Here is a 15,797-nt window from a genome sequence, read left to right as displayed (position 1 = left end):
ACAATGCTCTCAGTCAATCCAAAATGTTATTGAACCTCAAACCTGAATGTTTAACAAAGGAAAAGTGAGTTTTGTCTTTCTCAGGGAAATGTATAGGTGTGCAGAATTATTAGGCAACTATTAGTGTGCAGAATTATTAGGCAACTAAATTACAAAAATAATTTCTCTCAACTCACTTGTTGATTCTCAATTTTTAGAGTAAGTGTAACAGATAAGTAACACAAAATTACAATTATATAAAAATGTTGGCATTTCAAAAATGTTCAGTGACCAATATAGCCACCCTTATTTTCAACAACTACCATGAGCCTTCCATCCATGGAGTCTGTCAGTTTCTTGATCTGTTCACGATCAATTTTCGCTGAAGCAGCAACCACAGCCTCCCAAATGCTGTTCAAAAAGGTGTATTGTCTTCCATCACTGTAAATCTCACATTTGAGAAGGGCCCACAAGTTCTCAATAGGATTTAAGTCAGGTGAGGAAGGGGGCCAGGTCATTATTCAGGCATCTTTGAGGCCCTTGCTGGCTAGCCAAGCAGTGGAGTACTTGGATGCATGTGATGGAGCATTGTCCTGCATAAAGATCATGGCCTTCTAGAATGCTGAGGACTTCTTCCTGTACCACTGCTTGATGAAAGAATCTTCCAGAAACTGGCAGTAGGTTTGGGAGTTGAGTTTCAGTCCATCTTCAACCCGAAAAGGTCCAACTACCTCATCCTCAATGATAGCAGCCCATACCAGTACCCCTCCTTCACCTTGCTGGCACCTGACTCAAAGTGGTGCCCTGTGTCCATTACTGATCCAGCCATGGGCCCATCCATTTGGTCCATCAAGAGTCACTTTCATTTCATCTGTCCATAAAACCTTTGAAAAATCTGTCTTCAGGTATTTCTTTGCCCAATCTTGACGTTTCAACTTGTGAATCTTATTCAGTGGTGGTCTTGTTTCAGTCTTCTTGACCTTGGCCATGTCTCTGAGCACTTGACACCTTGTACTTCTGAACACTCCAGGTAGGTTGCAGTTCTGGAATACAGTGGCACTGGAGGATAATGGGTTCCTGGTAGTTTGATGTTTAATTCTTCTCAAGTCTTTTGCAGTTAATTTGCGCCTTTTCTTCACCATGCGTTTTTGCGCCCCAGTTGACTATTCACAACAAATCGTTTGAATTTCCGGTGGTCACGCCTCAATAGTTTAGCTATTTAAAGAGTGTCGCATCCGTCTGAAAGGCATTTGACATTTTTGGCTTTTCAGTGTCAGTTAAATTTCTTTTTTGGCCCATTTTACCTGAGGTAATGAGGCTGCCTAATAATTATGCACACCTTGATATAAGGTGGTATTCACTTTCGCCACACCCTCCCTCATTACACAAATACATATCACCTGAAAATGATTAAATCCAATAAGCATTCAAGTTTATATGGTTTGGAGTTCTAAAATGTGAATAGAAACAATGATAAGATCAGAATACTCACTTGCCTAATAATTGTGCGCACAGTGTATATCACGGTCGCAAGGCATTTGAACTAACAGGTAATAGAGCAAACAATGCAACTATCACAACACGTAAGTTGTCATATGGCTTTATTTCTGGCTTCCCCACGCACCGCTACTGGTAGGCCTACCAGATATATTGTAACAGTGGATTAAATCAAATGGAGCAACTCCCCGCTGTGAAGTTGTTGTTGGCAAACCTAACATTTCAACAAAACCGTTCGAGTGCAAGTTTGCATGAAGTCAAAACTTTAAAAAGTTGTTGGGAACTTTAGGAATTTGTCATTGAGAATCTATAGGCTAGAGGCTATTTTAATCAAAGGCTATGTATATGAAAAGCACTAACAAAAATGGAAAACCCTATATGGACATTCTGTCTCATTCGTGGTAGTTATGCACTGATATCATTGACAGCCTTCCCTGTTCCTTTTGAATTAGCTGGTGGTGAGAACATCCGATGCATTTTATAGTAGGCATACCACCTCTGCTTGCCATGCCAGAAAGTGCTCCAGAGGTACTGCCAACTCTTTTGGTGAAACCGCCTTTCGTCCTAGTCAAGGGGACATGAGTTAAGCATTAAACATTTGTATTATCATATGCAAATGAAGAGTGAGTCATTCTGCTCTTAGATTGGGAACATGGCGTCTGACGAAATGAAGAGAATGCATCATCTTGTTATGGGAGATGAAGGGAGAGCAAAGGAGCCTTACTCCAAGCAGTGGGGCCTAAGGGCAGGGCTGCTGGGCAAGCTAATTGCCTCGTCTCATCTGCTGTACTTATCCACAACAAATCCAAATTGAGTCTCGAAAGGTGTGTCATTTACAGTTGATTAGTAAACATCTATAACATTCTGTGGATCACAATGAAAATTCACTCTGTGGGGATTTCTCAAAATCTTATTTGGGTAGTGCTTATAAATAATGCAATGTGTGAACACTGTACAGTAGAGAGGAGCACCATAAACCAAATTAGTGCAGTACAATAAATATTTTATTTACAAACTTAGGCAAGTAAAACAAATAAATTGTATGAAATTGTATAGTATTTAAACAGTCTGAACATGTATGTAAAAAATATAAATGAAAAGTCCTGGAAAGGCATATACAGGAATCCCAGAGTCTTTGTCACGATATCAACTATGTTTTCCTGAGATCATTGATTATAATGTTATCTGTCAAAGCTATGAATATGGCTTGATTAAAACCCTGGGTTGTAAAGAAATCCCCTCTTTCACTGTCTGCTTGATGATGTCCTTCTTGTTAGACAGGTCATACCGGGGGCATATCTCAAACACCTAAGAGAGATCACACAATGGAATGATCTACACAAACATATTTTAAGGACAATTCCACCCTTTTTCAACATCAAATTCATCATCTCCAGCACCACCCCAACATTAACATATCATCTCCAGCACCACCCCAACATTAACCTATCATCTCCAGCACCACCCCAACATTAACGTATCATCTCCAGCACCACCCCAACATGAACATATCATCTCCAGCACCACCCCAACATGAACATATCATCTCCAGCACCACCCCAACATGAACATATCATCTCCAGCACCACCCCAACATGAACATATCATCTCCAGCACCACCCCAACATGAACATATCATCACCAGCACCACCCCAACATGAACATATCATCACCAGCACCACCCCAACATGAACATATCATCTCCAGCACCACCCAAACATGAACATATCATCTCCAGCACCACCCCAACATGAACATATTATCTCCAGCACCACCCCAACATGAACATATCATCTCCAGCACCACCCAAACATTAACATATCATCTCCAGCACCACCCCAACATTAACATATCATCTCCAGCACCACCGCAATATTAACATATCATCTCCAGCACCACTACAACATTAACATATCATCTCCAGCACCACCCCAACATTAATATATCATCTCCAGCACCACCCCAACAGCAGATTTCTGTTTTGGAGTAAAAAATGATAGAAGAAGATAAGTGTTTCCGATGACATCATCCGGAGAGAAGGATGACATAATCTGGTGTGCAGCATGTGATTTTAACCAAGTAAAAGCTGGCAATTTTAATAACGTTGGATATATGTCCTCTTACTCTATTGTAGATTTGCACATCCGCCAGGTCTGTGTATTTCAGCAGTGTTTCTCTCTCGCTCAGCTGGCAGTCAGTTGGAGGCTTCCTGATCATCTTAACCAATGGCTCGTCGTCTAAGCTGTCACCAGACTCATCCACCAAGCCTGATTATCAAATTACATAATTAAATCAAATTAGATTGCAAATTCGTATATTGTGACATAGTTTCTAAATCACAGGCCTAATCCTAATTCCTACAAAGCACGCCTGGCTCTGGTCTGGGATGGGACAAAGACAAAGTCCCCTTATTTGAGATTACAAGGGGAAAAATGTTAGATGGGATGTGCACTGTATTCTGACTGACACAGGGATATGTCAAGAGCTTGACATGAACATTTTTAGCCACTTGTCCATCGGACAAGTAGGACAAAAGCTGAAGTTACTTGTCCCAAAGAAACAAAAGGTCTGTAACGCCAACGGCCAAAAGGGTGACTGAAAATTAGTGAAGTACATAGGAGGGATCTGAAATCATTTTTTGTGCTTGCCCATTGACGATGTAATCGCCTCTAGCGGCCATCCTAATTTTATTTTATTTCCGTACAATAAAAGTTGTGCTCGCATGTTACGTATGCTATCCTGCCTCTCGTGGGCTCGTGAAATACTCAACGAATTGTGTGATGGGTGGGAATGTGCGGATTTCACCATTCCCTTCTCCAGCCATTGTATTGGGCAGTTCAATGTCTCAGTCCCTGGAGCACACACTTTGTGCTATCCAGGAGCATGAGTGCAGGACATCAAAACGCAGCTCCCAAACATTTTAAACCAGCATCAGGAAATTGAGTCTATCATAGTTCCTGTGGGATTCAATGACATTATGAAGGGCAGCTCAGAACAGCTGAAAATTGATTTTAAAGAACTGATTGGGCCACTACTTGACACCAACAAACGGCTCATAATATCTGTCTCGCTGCCTAAATCGTGGCATTGAATGGTTCAGCAGACTTTTAGCCCTCCATAACTGGCTTCGAGACTAGTTGTCATAATGCTTCAGCAAATGTACATTATCCCAGGGGCGTTGGAAGACACAATGTAAGTAACCTAATTTATTTCCCTCTTACTGCCTTGAATGTCTCTGCTGATCCCACAGCTTATGTATGCAGTAATCATGTGCTTATGAACCAGAGTGATACTGTTAGCACTGAGGTGGTGTGCTCTAGTTGGAAGTCCACTGTGTGCAGCTCCTCCTGCACCAAGATAAATAACATGAGCATGTCTACCTCTGCTAAGTTTCCCAGTAAAGCAATAAAAACAATCAAGCATCCAAGAAAAGTGCAACAAATAACCCACGTTAACATATGTAGCTGAAGAAACAAGGTTCATGAAATCAATCATTTGCTAGTAACAGGTGACATTCATATTCTGACAATCTCTGAAACTCACGTAGATGATACAGTGGTAGCAATACATGGTTATAAGAGCTACAGAAAATACGGAAATGCCAAAGTTGGAGCTGTGGCCGTTTATATTCAGAACCACATTTCTGTAAAACTTAAGAGAGGATCTCATGTTAAATACTGTTGAAGTAATAAGGCTACAATTTCATCTGCCTCGCCTAAAGCCCATTCTGGTGGGAAGCTGCTATAGACCACCAAGTGCTAACAGTCAGTATCTGGATAACATATGTGAAATGCTTGATAAGGTATCTGATATCAACAAAGAGGTATATTATCTGGGTGATTTAAATATTGACTGGCTTACATCAGGCTGACCACTCAAGAGAAAGCTTCAAACTGTAACTAGTGCCTGCAACCTGGTTCAGGTTATTAGTCAACCTACCAGGGTAGTTACAAACAGCACAGGAATGAAATCATCAACATGTATTGATCACATCTTTACTAACACTGCAGAAATGTACTTTAAAGCAAGCAGCATCCAAATCCATCGGATGTAGTGATCACAATATAGTAGCCATGTCTATGAAAAGGCTGGGCCTAATATAGTGTTTAAGAGGTCAAACAAGTTTTGTAGTGATTCCTATGTTGTAGATGTAAAGAATATTTGTTGGTCCGTGGTGTGTAATGAAGAGCAACCAGACGCTGCACTTGACACATTTATGAAATTGTCGTGAGGTCGTGTGTTCGAATCTCATCATGGACAACTTTAACGTTTTAGCTAATTAGCAACTTTGCAACTATACAAATACTTTTAAACTACTTTGCAACTATTTAGCATGTTAGCTAACCCTTCCCCTAACCTTAACCCTTTAACCTGTTGGGGGTAGGGGGCAGTATTTACACGGCCGGATAAAAAACGTACCCGATTTAGTCTGGTTATTACTACTGCCCAGAAACTAGAATATGCATATAATTATTGGCTTTGGATAGAAAACACCCTAAAGTTTCTAAAACTGTTTGAATGGTGTCTGTGAGTATAACAGAACTCATATGGCAGGCAAAAACCTGAGAAGATTCTGTACAGGAAGTGCCCTCTCTGACCATTCCTTGAGCTTCTTGACTCTGTTTATTGAAGACTGAGGATCTTTGCTGTAACGTGACACTTCCTACGGCTCCCATAGGCTCTCAGAAGGCGGGAAAAAGCTGAATGATGTAATTCCAGCCACTGGCTGAAAAACATTAGCGCTTTTGGCAAGTGCTCTATCAGAGGACAATGGGCTGAGGCGCGTGCACGAGTCGACCCCATGTTTTTATTTTCTTTCGTCTTTGAACCTAAACACAGATTCCCGGTCGGAATATTATCGCTTTTTTACGAGAAAAATGGCATAAAAATTGATTTTAAACAGCGGTTGACATGCTTCAAAGTACGGTAATGGAATATTTCGAATTTTTTTGTCACGAAATGCGTCGTGCGCGTCACCCTTCTTTACCATTCGGATAGTGTCTTGAACGCACGAACAAAGCAGAGGATATTTGAACATAACTATGGATTATTTTGAACCAAACCAACATTTGTTATTGAAGTAGAAGTCCTGGGAGTGCATTCTGACGAAGACAGCAAAGGTAATAACATTTTTCTTATAGTAAATCTGATTTTGGTGAGTGCTAAACTTGGTGGGTGTCTAAATAGCTAGCCCTGTGATGCCGGGCTATCTACTGAGAATATTGCAAAATGTGCTTTCACCGAAAAGCTATTTTAAAATCGGACATAGCGAGTGCATAGAGGAGTTCTGTATCTATAATTCTTAAAATAATTGTTATGTTTTTTGTGAACGTTTATCGTGAGTAATTTAGTAAATTCACCGGAAGTTTGCTAGTTCTGAACGTCACATGCTAATGTAAAAAGCTGTTTTTTGATATAAATACGAACTTGATTGAACAAAATATGCATGTATTGTATAACATAATGTCCTAGGGTTGTCATCTGATGAAGAGCATCAAAGGTTAGTGCTGCATTTAGCTGTGGTTTGGGTTTATGTGACATTATATGCTAGCTTGAAAAATGGGTGTCTGATTATTTCTGGCTGGGTACTCTGCTGACATAATCTAATGTTTTGCTTTCGTTGTAAAGCCTTTTTGAAATCGGACAGTGTGGTTAGATTAACGAGAGTCTTGTCTTTAAAATGGTGTAAAATAGTCATATGTTTGAGAAATTGAAGTAATAGCATTTCTAAGGTATTTGAATAACGCGCCACGGGATTCAACTGGCTGTTGAGTAGGTGGGACGATTTCGTCCCGCCGACCCTAGAGAGGTTAATTAATCAAAGCAACAATAAATTGGAATTCGTAACATGTCCTACGTTTCACAAATTCAGCAAAATGTATACAAATGTTACATATTGTACGAATTTCAATTCGTATCATATCATACGAATTGTAATCACAAATTAATACATACCATACAAAACATAACACACTAAATCAAATGTTTCGGATTTATGTACAGAATAATACGAAATGCTCTGAGACCAGGTTGCATTGGCTATCTGTGTGTATGTGTGCTGAAGAGGTCGCAGATGGAACGAGTGACTCACAGTCAACGAGCCTCGCTGGTTGTGTGTATTATGGGTTGTAAATCAGCGTGGGCTGCAGAGCAATTGTGCTGTCCTCAGAACTGGATAATTATAAATTGATTCACATTTTTGCCTAGGCTACTATATGCGTTGTAGGTAGCCCATTGATAGAATAATATGAAAATTGGCCTAGCCCTAGGCCAACTACGCATTATTTATTTCATAAACTTTCATCAGCAGTAGGTTAACTTTTCTTTTGACTCATTCGATTTTTCTATCTTGGTATCGTTTGCTCAATTTCCCTTCTTGTGGCCTAAAATTATTGGTCATTCAAAATAAATCTGATTGAGAATAGTATAGACTCTGACTTTCATTATTATTCCCATTTAAAAGCTACAACTTTAGGACATTAAACACTGTATTAGAATAGTTTGGAAAATACTCATCATTTTAATTGTCTTAATGCTTTTATGATATTTTAATTAGTAGGATTAGGCTTTTGGTCGGTGGTGTCACGACTTCTACCGAAGTCGATGCCCCTCCTTGTTCGGCGGTCGACGTCACCGGTCTTCTAGCCATCATTGATCCATTTTCCATTGGTTTTGTCTTGTCTTCCTACACACATGGTTTCAATCCCATTAATTACATGCTGTGTATTTAACCCTCTGTTTCCCCTCATGTCCTTGTCGGAGATTGTTAGTGGTTATTGTGTTCGTGTATTTGTATTGGTGTGCGACGGGTATGTTTACCCATGTTTATTTCTATGTACAGTGAGGGAAAAAAGTATTTGATCCCCTGTTGATTTTGTACATTTGCCCACTGACAAAGAAATTATCAGTCTATAATTTTAATGGTAGGTTTATTTGAACAGTGAGAGACAAAATAACAACAAAAATATCCAGAAAAACACATGTCAAAAATGTTATAAATTGATTTGCATTGACCCCCTCTCAATCAGAAAGATTCCTGGCTCCCAGGCGTCTTTTATACAGGTAACGAGCTGAGATTAGGAGCACACTCTTAAGGGAGTGCTCCTAATCTCAGTTTGTTACCTGTATAAAAGACACCTGTCCACAGACGCAATCAATCAGATTCCAAACTCTCCACCATGGCCAAGACCAAAGAGCTCTCCAAGGATGTCAGGGACAAGATTGTAGACCTACACAAGGCTGGAATGGGCTACAAGACCATCGCCAAGCAGCTTGGTGAGAAGGTGACAACATTTGGTGCGATTATTCGCAAATGGAAGAAACACAAAATAACTGTCAATCTCCCTCGGCCTGGGGCTCCATGCAAGATCTCACCTCGTGGAGTTGCAATGATCATGAGAACGGTGAGGAATCAGGTCCCCCTGCTCAAGAAAGCACATATACATGCCCGTCTGAAGTTGGCCATTGAACATCTGAATGATTCAGAGGACAACTGGCTGAAAGTGTTGTGGTCAGATGAGACCAAAATGGTGCTCTTTGGCATCAATTCAACTCGCCGTGTTTGGAGGAGGAGGAATGCTGCCTATGACCCCAAGAACACTATCCCCACCGTCAAACATGCAGGTGGAAACATTATGCTTTGGGGGTGTTTTTATGCTAAGAGGACAGGACAACTTCACCGCATCAAAGGGACGATGGACGGGGCCATGTACTGTCAAATCTTGGGTGAGAATCTCCTTCCCTCAGCCAGGGCATTGAAAATGGGTCGTGGATGGGTATTCCAGCATGACAATGACCCAAAACACACGGCCAAGGCAACAAAGGAGTGGCTCAAGAAGAAGCACATTAAAGGTCCTGGAGTGGCCTAGCCAGTCTCCAGACCTTAATCCCATAGAAAATCTGTGGAGGGAGCTGAAGGTTCGAGTTACCAAACGTCAGCCTCGAAACCTTAATGACTTGGAGAAGATCTGCAAAGAGGAGTGGGAAAAAATCCCTCCTGAGATGGTAGCCAACTACAAGAAACGTCTGACCTCTGATTGCCAACAAGGGTTTTGCCACCAAGTACTAAGTCATGTTTTGCAGAGGGGTCAAATACTTATTTCCTTCATTAAAATGCAAATCAATTTATAACATTTTTGACATGCGTTTTTCTGGATTTTTTTGTTGTCATTCTGTTTTTCACTGTTCAAATAAACCTACCATTAAAATTATAGACTGATCATTTCTTTGTCAGTGGGCAAATGTACAAAATCAGCAGGGGATCAAATACTTTTTTCCCTCACTGTACGTTGGTTTTGTGGAGTTTGTTTTATAAATATTAAACAACTCCAGTTCCACCAAGTTGGTTTCTCCTGCGCCTGACTTCCCTGCCACCTACACACACTACAATGACAGGTGGCAAAAGGAGGATTTCTTTCCCGGCCTCGCATGCATGCATCCTTTCTGTGTTATAATGCTTTGCTCAACTATACGGTTTGTAAAAATGTCTCATTTGATTTCTATATCTTGCTATTGTTTCTTATATCCCTTTCATTATTACCTTAGGGCTCCCATGTTTTTGGGTTATTCAAAAACAAGTTAAAACTTGTTTGATCATGAACTAGCGCAGCAGGAAAAGTCTTGCATTCCTTAAACTGAAAGAGTTGCTTAATAGGCCAAGTCATATTTATATCAAATGGAGAGAAAATATAAAATGTGGGCTTCTATAACAATAAAACACCAGAGTGTCCTCTATAAAAAATAGTTTTGGGCCATTGGCCCATGTCATCCAACATTCTAGAGAGCGAAAAAATATATATATATATTTTCCGACTGGATATTCTGCGCTGCTTTGGTGAGACTCTTAGTATCTACATTCTTCTCTTGCTTTGTGTAAATATAAAATATTTATTGAAATAGGTTATAGCAAATAGGAATATAAGCAATTTAGTAAGAATGTCAGAGCAGCTTACCGATCACTGTACCTGTACACAGCCAATCTGTAAATAGCACACCCAACTACCTCATCCTCATATTATTACTGAAATTAAAATAAAAGTAAAAAACCATGCACTGCCCTGATGTGTGGTGCCTTTTCCAATTCTGATCAAAATTAAAAGCATTAAGAGGGTTTGATATTGTGATTTTTTTTTTACTTGTCCATTCAGACAACTGAAATCTATATTCTGGTTGTCCGACAGTTTTTTTTTAATTGCCCCGGAGAAGCGGACAAGCCATAATGTCAAGCCCTGTATGTATTGTTTACTCACCTCTTGTCAGCATGAAAAAACTATATTTGAAGCACAACTAAAATCTCTGTAGTAAAGGCATAGATTTGCTAAAAATTCTAATGAGACCATTCTAACCTGTGTTTCTGTGGTTAGACACTTCGATTGGGCCCAATAGTGCAATTAAAAATATTTCGCCATGAGGTGACTGTTTCTCTGGCAGCAGTGACTTTGAAGATGCTTTTCCTCTCACAGCTTGTGAAGTTTCAGGTAACTGCAGCAAAACAGAGATAAACACGTGTATGAACAGAGGCTACAGTCTCCCCCTGATTTACAATAGATTCTGATGTTGGTCTTGGAATTCTGTTCCATATAAGGCCAAATGATAAGTACCTCTCCTTCTTTGTCAACATATTCTAAATCTGATGTCCAACAATTCATCAGGGCCGTCTGATAAGGTTGAAGAATCGTCTGTTATCTCCTGGGACGCTTCCGATATATCGTCAGGGCCCGAAGTCTCATCCCATCTCTCAATGGAGTCATGGCTGTGACCTCTTGGAAAATGCTGCAATGAAGTCATCAGAACAGAAAAATGATGAAGGCTTCAATGTAAAACTTCTAATTACAAACTGCTAACATAATAGAAATGACAAACACACTTCAATTGAACTATAGCTGGCTCTTGTGATCTGGGTGGGTATATGAAAAGTGGAGCATGACAGTCTTTCCTTGATAATGATCATCTAATGTTGATTATTGGCATTATTATAAATATTTGGGTCTATCGCAGATATGTCTGACGACATTCAACTCCTCCTTAATTTCCTCCTATTTTTTTAACCACCACATCTAATATCTCCTCTTTCTTCACAACAGACTCTGATGGCAGAGAAACTGGCAGAACTAACCCAGGCAGCACCGGTTTGGCGTCAGATTCCACCTGTGAATCAGAAGATCAACATGTACCAATACAATGGTGACATGATGTTATATTCATTTTGTGTAAATTAATCACGGGATATTCCGAGACTCAAAGTAATTATTAAAGAGAACTTGCCTTTAATGCCTTCTTATTGTCATAAGACCTGTTTGTCACACTTGTCTGTCACAAGTTCGGGTCGTTTTTCCTTTATCACAGGGTCCAGCAGAACCAACCTCGGGCCTCATCTTTCCCCTCCCACACCATACGGATCTAGCCATGACATGGTGGTCAAATAGAAAGATACCTGTCCTCCTGAACCCATCCATCACAGTCCTCTCAGTTTCAAAAGCACCCTACATCTGCTTCAACACTGTGGCAACTATGTGCCTATGGACAAAGTCCCTATAAGGAGGGGGGATGTCACAAGCATCCCTGAAAAACTCAGCCTTGACGAGCCCAAAGAACTCCATGGTTAGTGACTGCAGGACAGGGGGAAAGTCTGGTGGCAGGTAGATACTGAACAATATCACACCCTCACTGCCTGCTTCATTGATAATATCAGAGTCCAGTAGATCTGTTTCTCCTTTGACAAACAGCATAAGTGGACGGTCCTTCATGGGAAATATATTTTTAAAAATGATACCACCCTTTGAAAAACGTTTTGTCCAAATCCCCAGTTTCAGATGAGTAGTGGAACACTTCATCAGGGTAAGCTGAATGAAATAAGTTGAGACTAGACATTTGGTCTGACCCTTTGAAGAAGACACTGGATGGTATAGCATCTGCAGCAGCGTTGTAGCAGGCCATTAGTGAACATTTGCCCCGTCTGCTTGACCTCTGCCCATCAACATACTTTACAGCTATAGATTTGTCTGTGTTTTAGCTTTAAGTTGTATGACTCTAGGGTCACATCAAGGAGTTTGAAGTAGCGGGTGACTAGAGGAGAGGTAAAGAGTGCTTCGTCCATTGAGCTAACAGTAGTTATACTATAGTACTTCCCGCAATCGGTCAATTTAAGATATTTCCTTTGGGTGCAGTATTCTTTCTTTCTGTAATGTAACGTAAAGTCTATTGAAACAATAACCAACAACCCCAAGTCATAAAATAACAATATACCTCAAATACATAGCTAGGTTGGAGTTATAGAGGCGGCAGATAGCCTAGTGGTTAGAAAGGGTAGAAATATTGCTGGATTGAATCCCCGAGCTGACAAGGTAAAAAATCTGTCGTTCTGCACCTGAACAAGGCAGGTGCAGAACTGTTCCCCGGTAGGCCGCCATTGTAAATAAGAATTTGTTCTTAACTGACTTGCCTAGTTAAATAAAGGTTAAATAAATAAAATAGAATGACTTGCAGAGATTTAATGCAGTGATTTAAAAAAAAAAAAAATTGATTTCAACTTTATTTAACCAGGTAGGCTAGTTGAGAACAAGTTCTCATTTACAACTGTGACCTGGCCAAGATAAAGCAAAGCAGTGCGACACAAACAACAACACAGAGTTACACATGGAATAAACAAGCGTACAGTCAATAACACAATAGAAAAAAAATAAAGTCTATATACAGTGTGTGCAAATAACGTGAGGAGGTAAGGCAATAAATAGGCCATAGTAGCAAGTAATTACAATTTAGCAAATTAACACTGAAGTGATAGATGTGCAGATGATGATGTGGAAGTAGAAATACTGGTGTGCAAAAGAGCAGAAAATTAAATAAAAACAATATGGGGATGAGGTAGGTAGATTGGATGGGCTATTTACAGATGGGCTATGTACAGCTGCAGCAATCGGTTAGCTGCTCAGATAGCTGATGTTTAAAGTTAGTGAGGGAAATATGTCTCCAGGTTCAGCGATTTTTGCAATTCGTTCCAGTCATTGGCAGCAGAGAACTGGAAGGAAAGGCGGCCAAAGAGGTGTTGGCTTTGGGGATGACCAGTGAGATATACCTGCTGGAGCGTGTGCTACAGGTGGGTGTTGTTATCATGACCAGTGAGCTGAGATAAGGCGGAGCTTTACCTAGCAAAGACTTATAGATGACCTGGAGCCAGTGGGTCTGGCAACGAATATGTAGTGAGGGCCAGCCGATTAGAGCATACAGGTCGCAGTGGTGGGTGGTATATGGGGCTTTGGTGACAAAACGGATGGCACTGTGATAGACTGCATCCAGTTTGCTGAGTAGAGTGTTGAAGGCTATTTTGTAAATGACATCGCCAAAGTCGAGGATCGGTAGGATAGTCAGTTTTACTAGGGTATGTTTGGCGGCGTGAGTGAAGGAGGCTTTGTTGCGGAATAGAAAGCCGATTGTAGATTTAGTTTCGGATTGGAGATGTTTAATGTGAGTCTGGAAGGAGAGTTTACAGTCTAGCCAGACACCTAGGTATTTGTAGTTGTCCACATATTCTAAGTCAGAACCGTCCAGAGTAGTGATGTTAGTCGGGTGGGCGGGTGCGTGCAGCAAACGGTTGAAAAGCATGCATTTAGTTTTACTAGCATTTAAGAGCAGTTGGAGGCCACGAAAGGAGTGTTGTATGTCATTGAAGCTCGTTTGGAGGTTTGTTAACAGTGTCCAAAGAAGGGCCAGATTTATACAGAATGGTGTCGTCTGCATAGAGGTGGATCAGGGAATCACCCGCAGCAAGAGCGACATCGTTGATATATACAGAGGACAGAGTCGGCCCGAGAATTGAACCCTGTGGCACCCCCATAGACTGCCAGATGTCCGGACAACAGGCCCTCCGATTTGACACACTGAACTGTGTCTGAGAAGTAGTTGGTGAACCAGGCGAGGCAGTCATTTGAGAAACCAAGGCTGTTGAGTCTGCCAATAAGAATGCGGTGATTCACAGAGTCGAAAGCCTTGGCCAGGTCGATGAAGACGGCTGCACAGTACAATCTTTTATCGATGACGGTTATGATATCGTTTAGTACCTTGAACGTAGCTGAGGTGCACCCATGACCAGCTTGGAAACTGGATTGCACAGCGGAGAAGGTACGGTGGGATTCGAAATGGTCAGTGATCTGTTTAACTTGGCTTTCGAAGACATTAGAAGGGCAGGGCAGGATGGATATAGGTCTATAACAGTTTGGGTCTAGGGTGTCACCCCCTTTGAAGAGAGGGATGACCGCGGCAGCATTCCAATCTTTAGGGATCTCGGACGATACAAAAGATAGGTTGAACAGACTGGTAATAGGGGTTGCAACAATGGCGGCAGATAATTTTAGAAAGAGAGGATCCAGATTGTCTAGCACAGCTGATTTGTACAGGTCCAGATTTTGCAGCTCTTTCAGAACATCTGCAATCTGGATTTGGTTGAAGGAGAAGCTGGGGAGGCTTGGGAAAGTAGCTGCGGAGGGTGCGGAGCTGTTGGCCCGGGGTTGGGGTAGCCAGGAGGAAAGCACGGCCAGCCGTTGAGAAATGCTTATTGAAATTTTCGATTATCGTGGATTTATCGGTGGTGACAGTGTTTCCTAGCCTCAGTGCAGTGGGAGGAGGTTCTCTTGTTCTCCATGGACTTTACAGTGTCCCAAAACTTTTTGAAGTTAGAGCTACAGGATGCAAATTTCTGTTTGAAAAGGCTAGCCTTTGCTTTCCCGACTGACTGTGTGTATTGGTTCCTGAACCAAGGGCTATATCTGTTCTTCTCTGGAGGTGGTTTTGCTTATCACGTGGTCTGGTATACCGCTAGTAAACAAAAAAGATAGAATAAGATGTTTTAAAATCCAATAGGCTATTCTGTAGAGATTTGACTATGAAAGTCTGCAATTGGGCTGCTGGCTTTCCTGAATTAGCTCGCTCGACTAACGTTTAGCAGACAGACTCGTTCTCAAGACTATAGAAAGCTGCATTCATTACTATCGTGTAGATCTAGCCTTTATTTTTTCCTAATCCTTCGAAATGAATTTATTTATCGGTAGATTGATAGTTCGACATGCAATTTTTTTAAGTTTTTGTATAATTAATTGATCTCTGTACTTACATTGCAAAAAGCCATGCCCGCTCCTGAATCGGATGTTGACTATTTTATCATTACGTGCCTGCTGCGTGAAGACGACATCAACTAGCGTCTCAGCTAACGATATCAAAATGACTAAGTTGCTAATCAAGAATCGCATTACTACCTAATATCAAAAAGTGGCATGAAGATATGGTATACGATTACTTAGAGATGTAATAAGAGTAGTTTTATGAAAACT

At 40.9% G+C, this 15,797-nt stretch overlaps 1 protein-coding gene across 2 annotated transcripts; it reads right to left on the bottom strand.

Moving 5' to 3' along the window:
- Positions 1–2,462: 2,462 nt before the first annotated feature.
- On the bottom strand, positions 2,463–15,731 carry LOC106607998 (protein DEK). Of its 2 annotated transcripts, XR_001329358.2 has the most exons (6): positions 15,581–15,700; positions 11,591–11,622; positions 11,076–11,247; positions 10,821–10,956; positions 3,601–3,743; positions 2,463–2,784 (listed from the first exon to the last, which is right to left on the bottom strand). XR_001329358.2 is itself a non-coding variant. In XM_014205586.2 (5 exons), the coding sequence occupies exons 2-5, from the start codon at positions 11,121–11,123 to the stop codon at positions 2,671–2,673; spliced, it is 441 nt and encodes a 146-aa protein (XP_014061061.1). In that variant the 5' UTR covers positions 11,124–11,247; positions 15,581–15,731; the 3' UTR covers positions 2,463–2,670. The 2 variants fall into 2 exon arrangements, 1 of the variants encoding a protein (XP_014061061.1); XM_014205586.2 differs by lacking the exon at positions 11,591–11,622 and having other exon boundaries at positions 15,581–15,731.
- Positions 15,732–15,797: the final 66 nt, after the last annotated feature.

This window comes from Salmo salar, chromosome ssa06 (genome assembly GCF_905237065.1).
Source record: "Salmo salar chromosome ssa06, Ssal_v3.1, whole genome shotgun sequence".
Lineage (NCBI taxonomy): Eukaryota > Metazoa > Chordata > Actinopteri > Salmoniformes > Salmonidae > Salmo > Salmo salar.
Note: the sequence above shows the minus strand (reverse complement) of the source record. Positions and strands in the feature narration are given on the sequence as shown.

Excerpts from the sequence above, each read along its gene's own strand:
- LOC106607998 (XM_014205586.2), bottom strand. The coding sequence starts at position 11,123 with ATGAATTGTTGGACATCAGATTTAGAATATGTTGACAAAGAAGGAGAG. Across the intron at positions 10,957-11,075 it reads ATGTTGACAAAGAAGGAGAG|TTACCTGAAACTTCACAAGC; the intron begins GTACTTATCATT and ends GTTTTGCTGCAG. Across the intron at positions 3,744-10,820 it reads GTCTAACCACAGAAACACAG|GCTTGGTGGATGAGTCTGGT; the intron begins GTTAGAATGGTC and ends TTTGATAATCAG.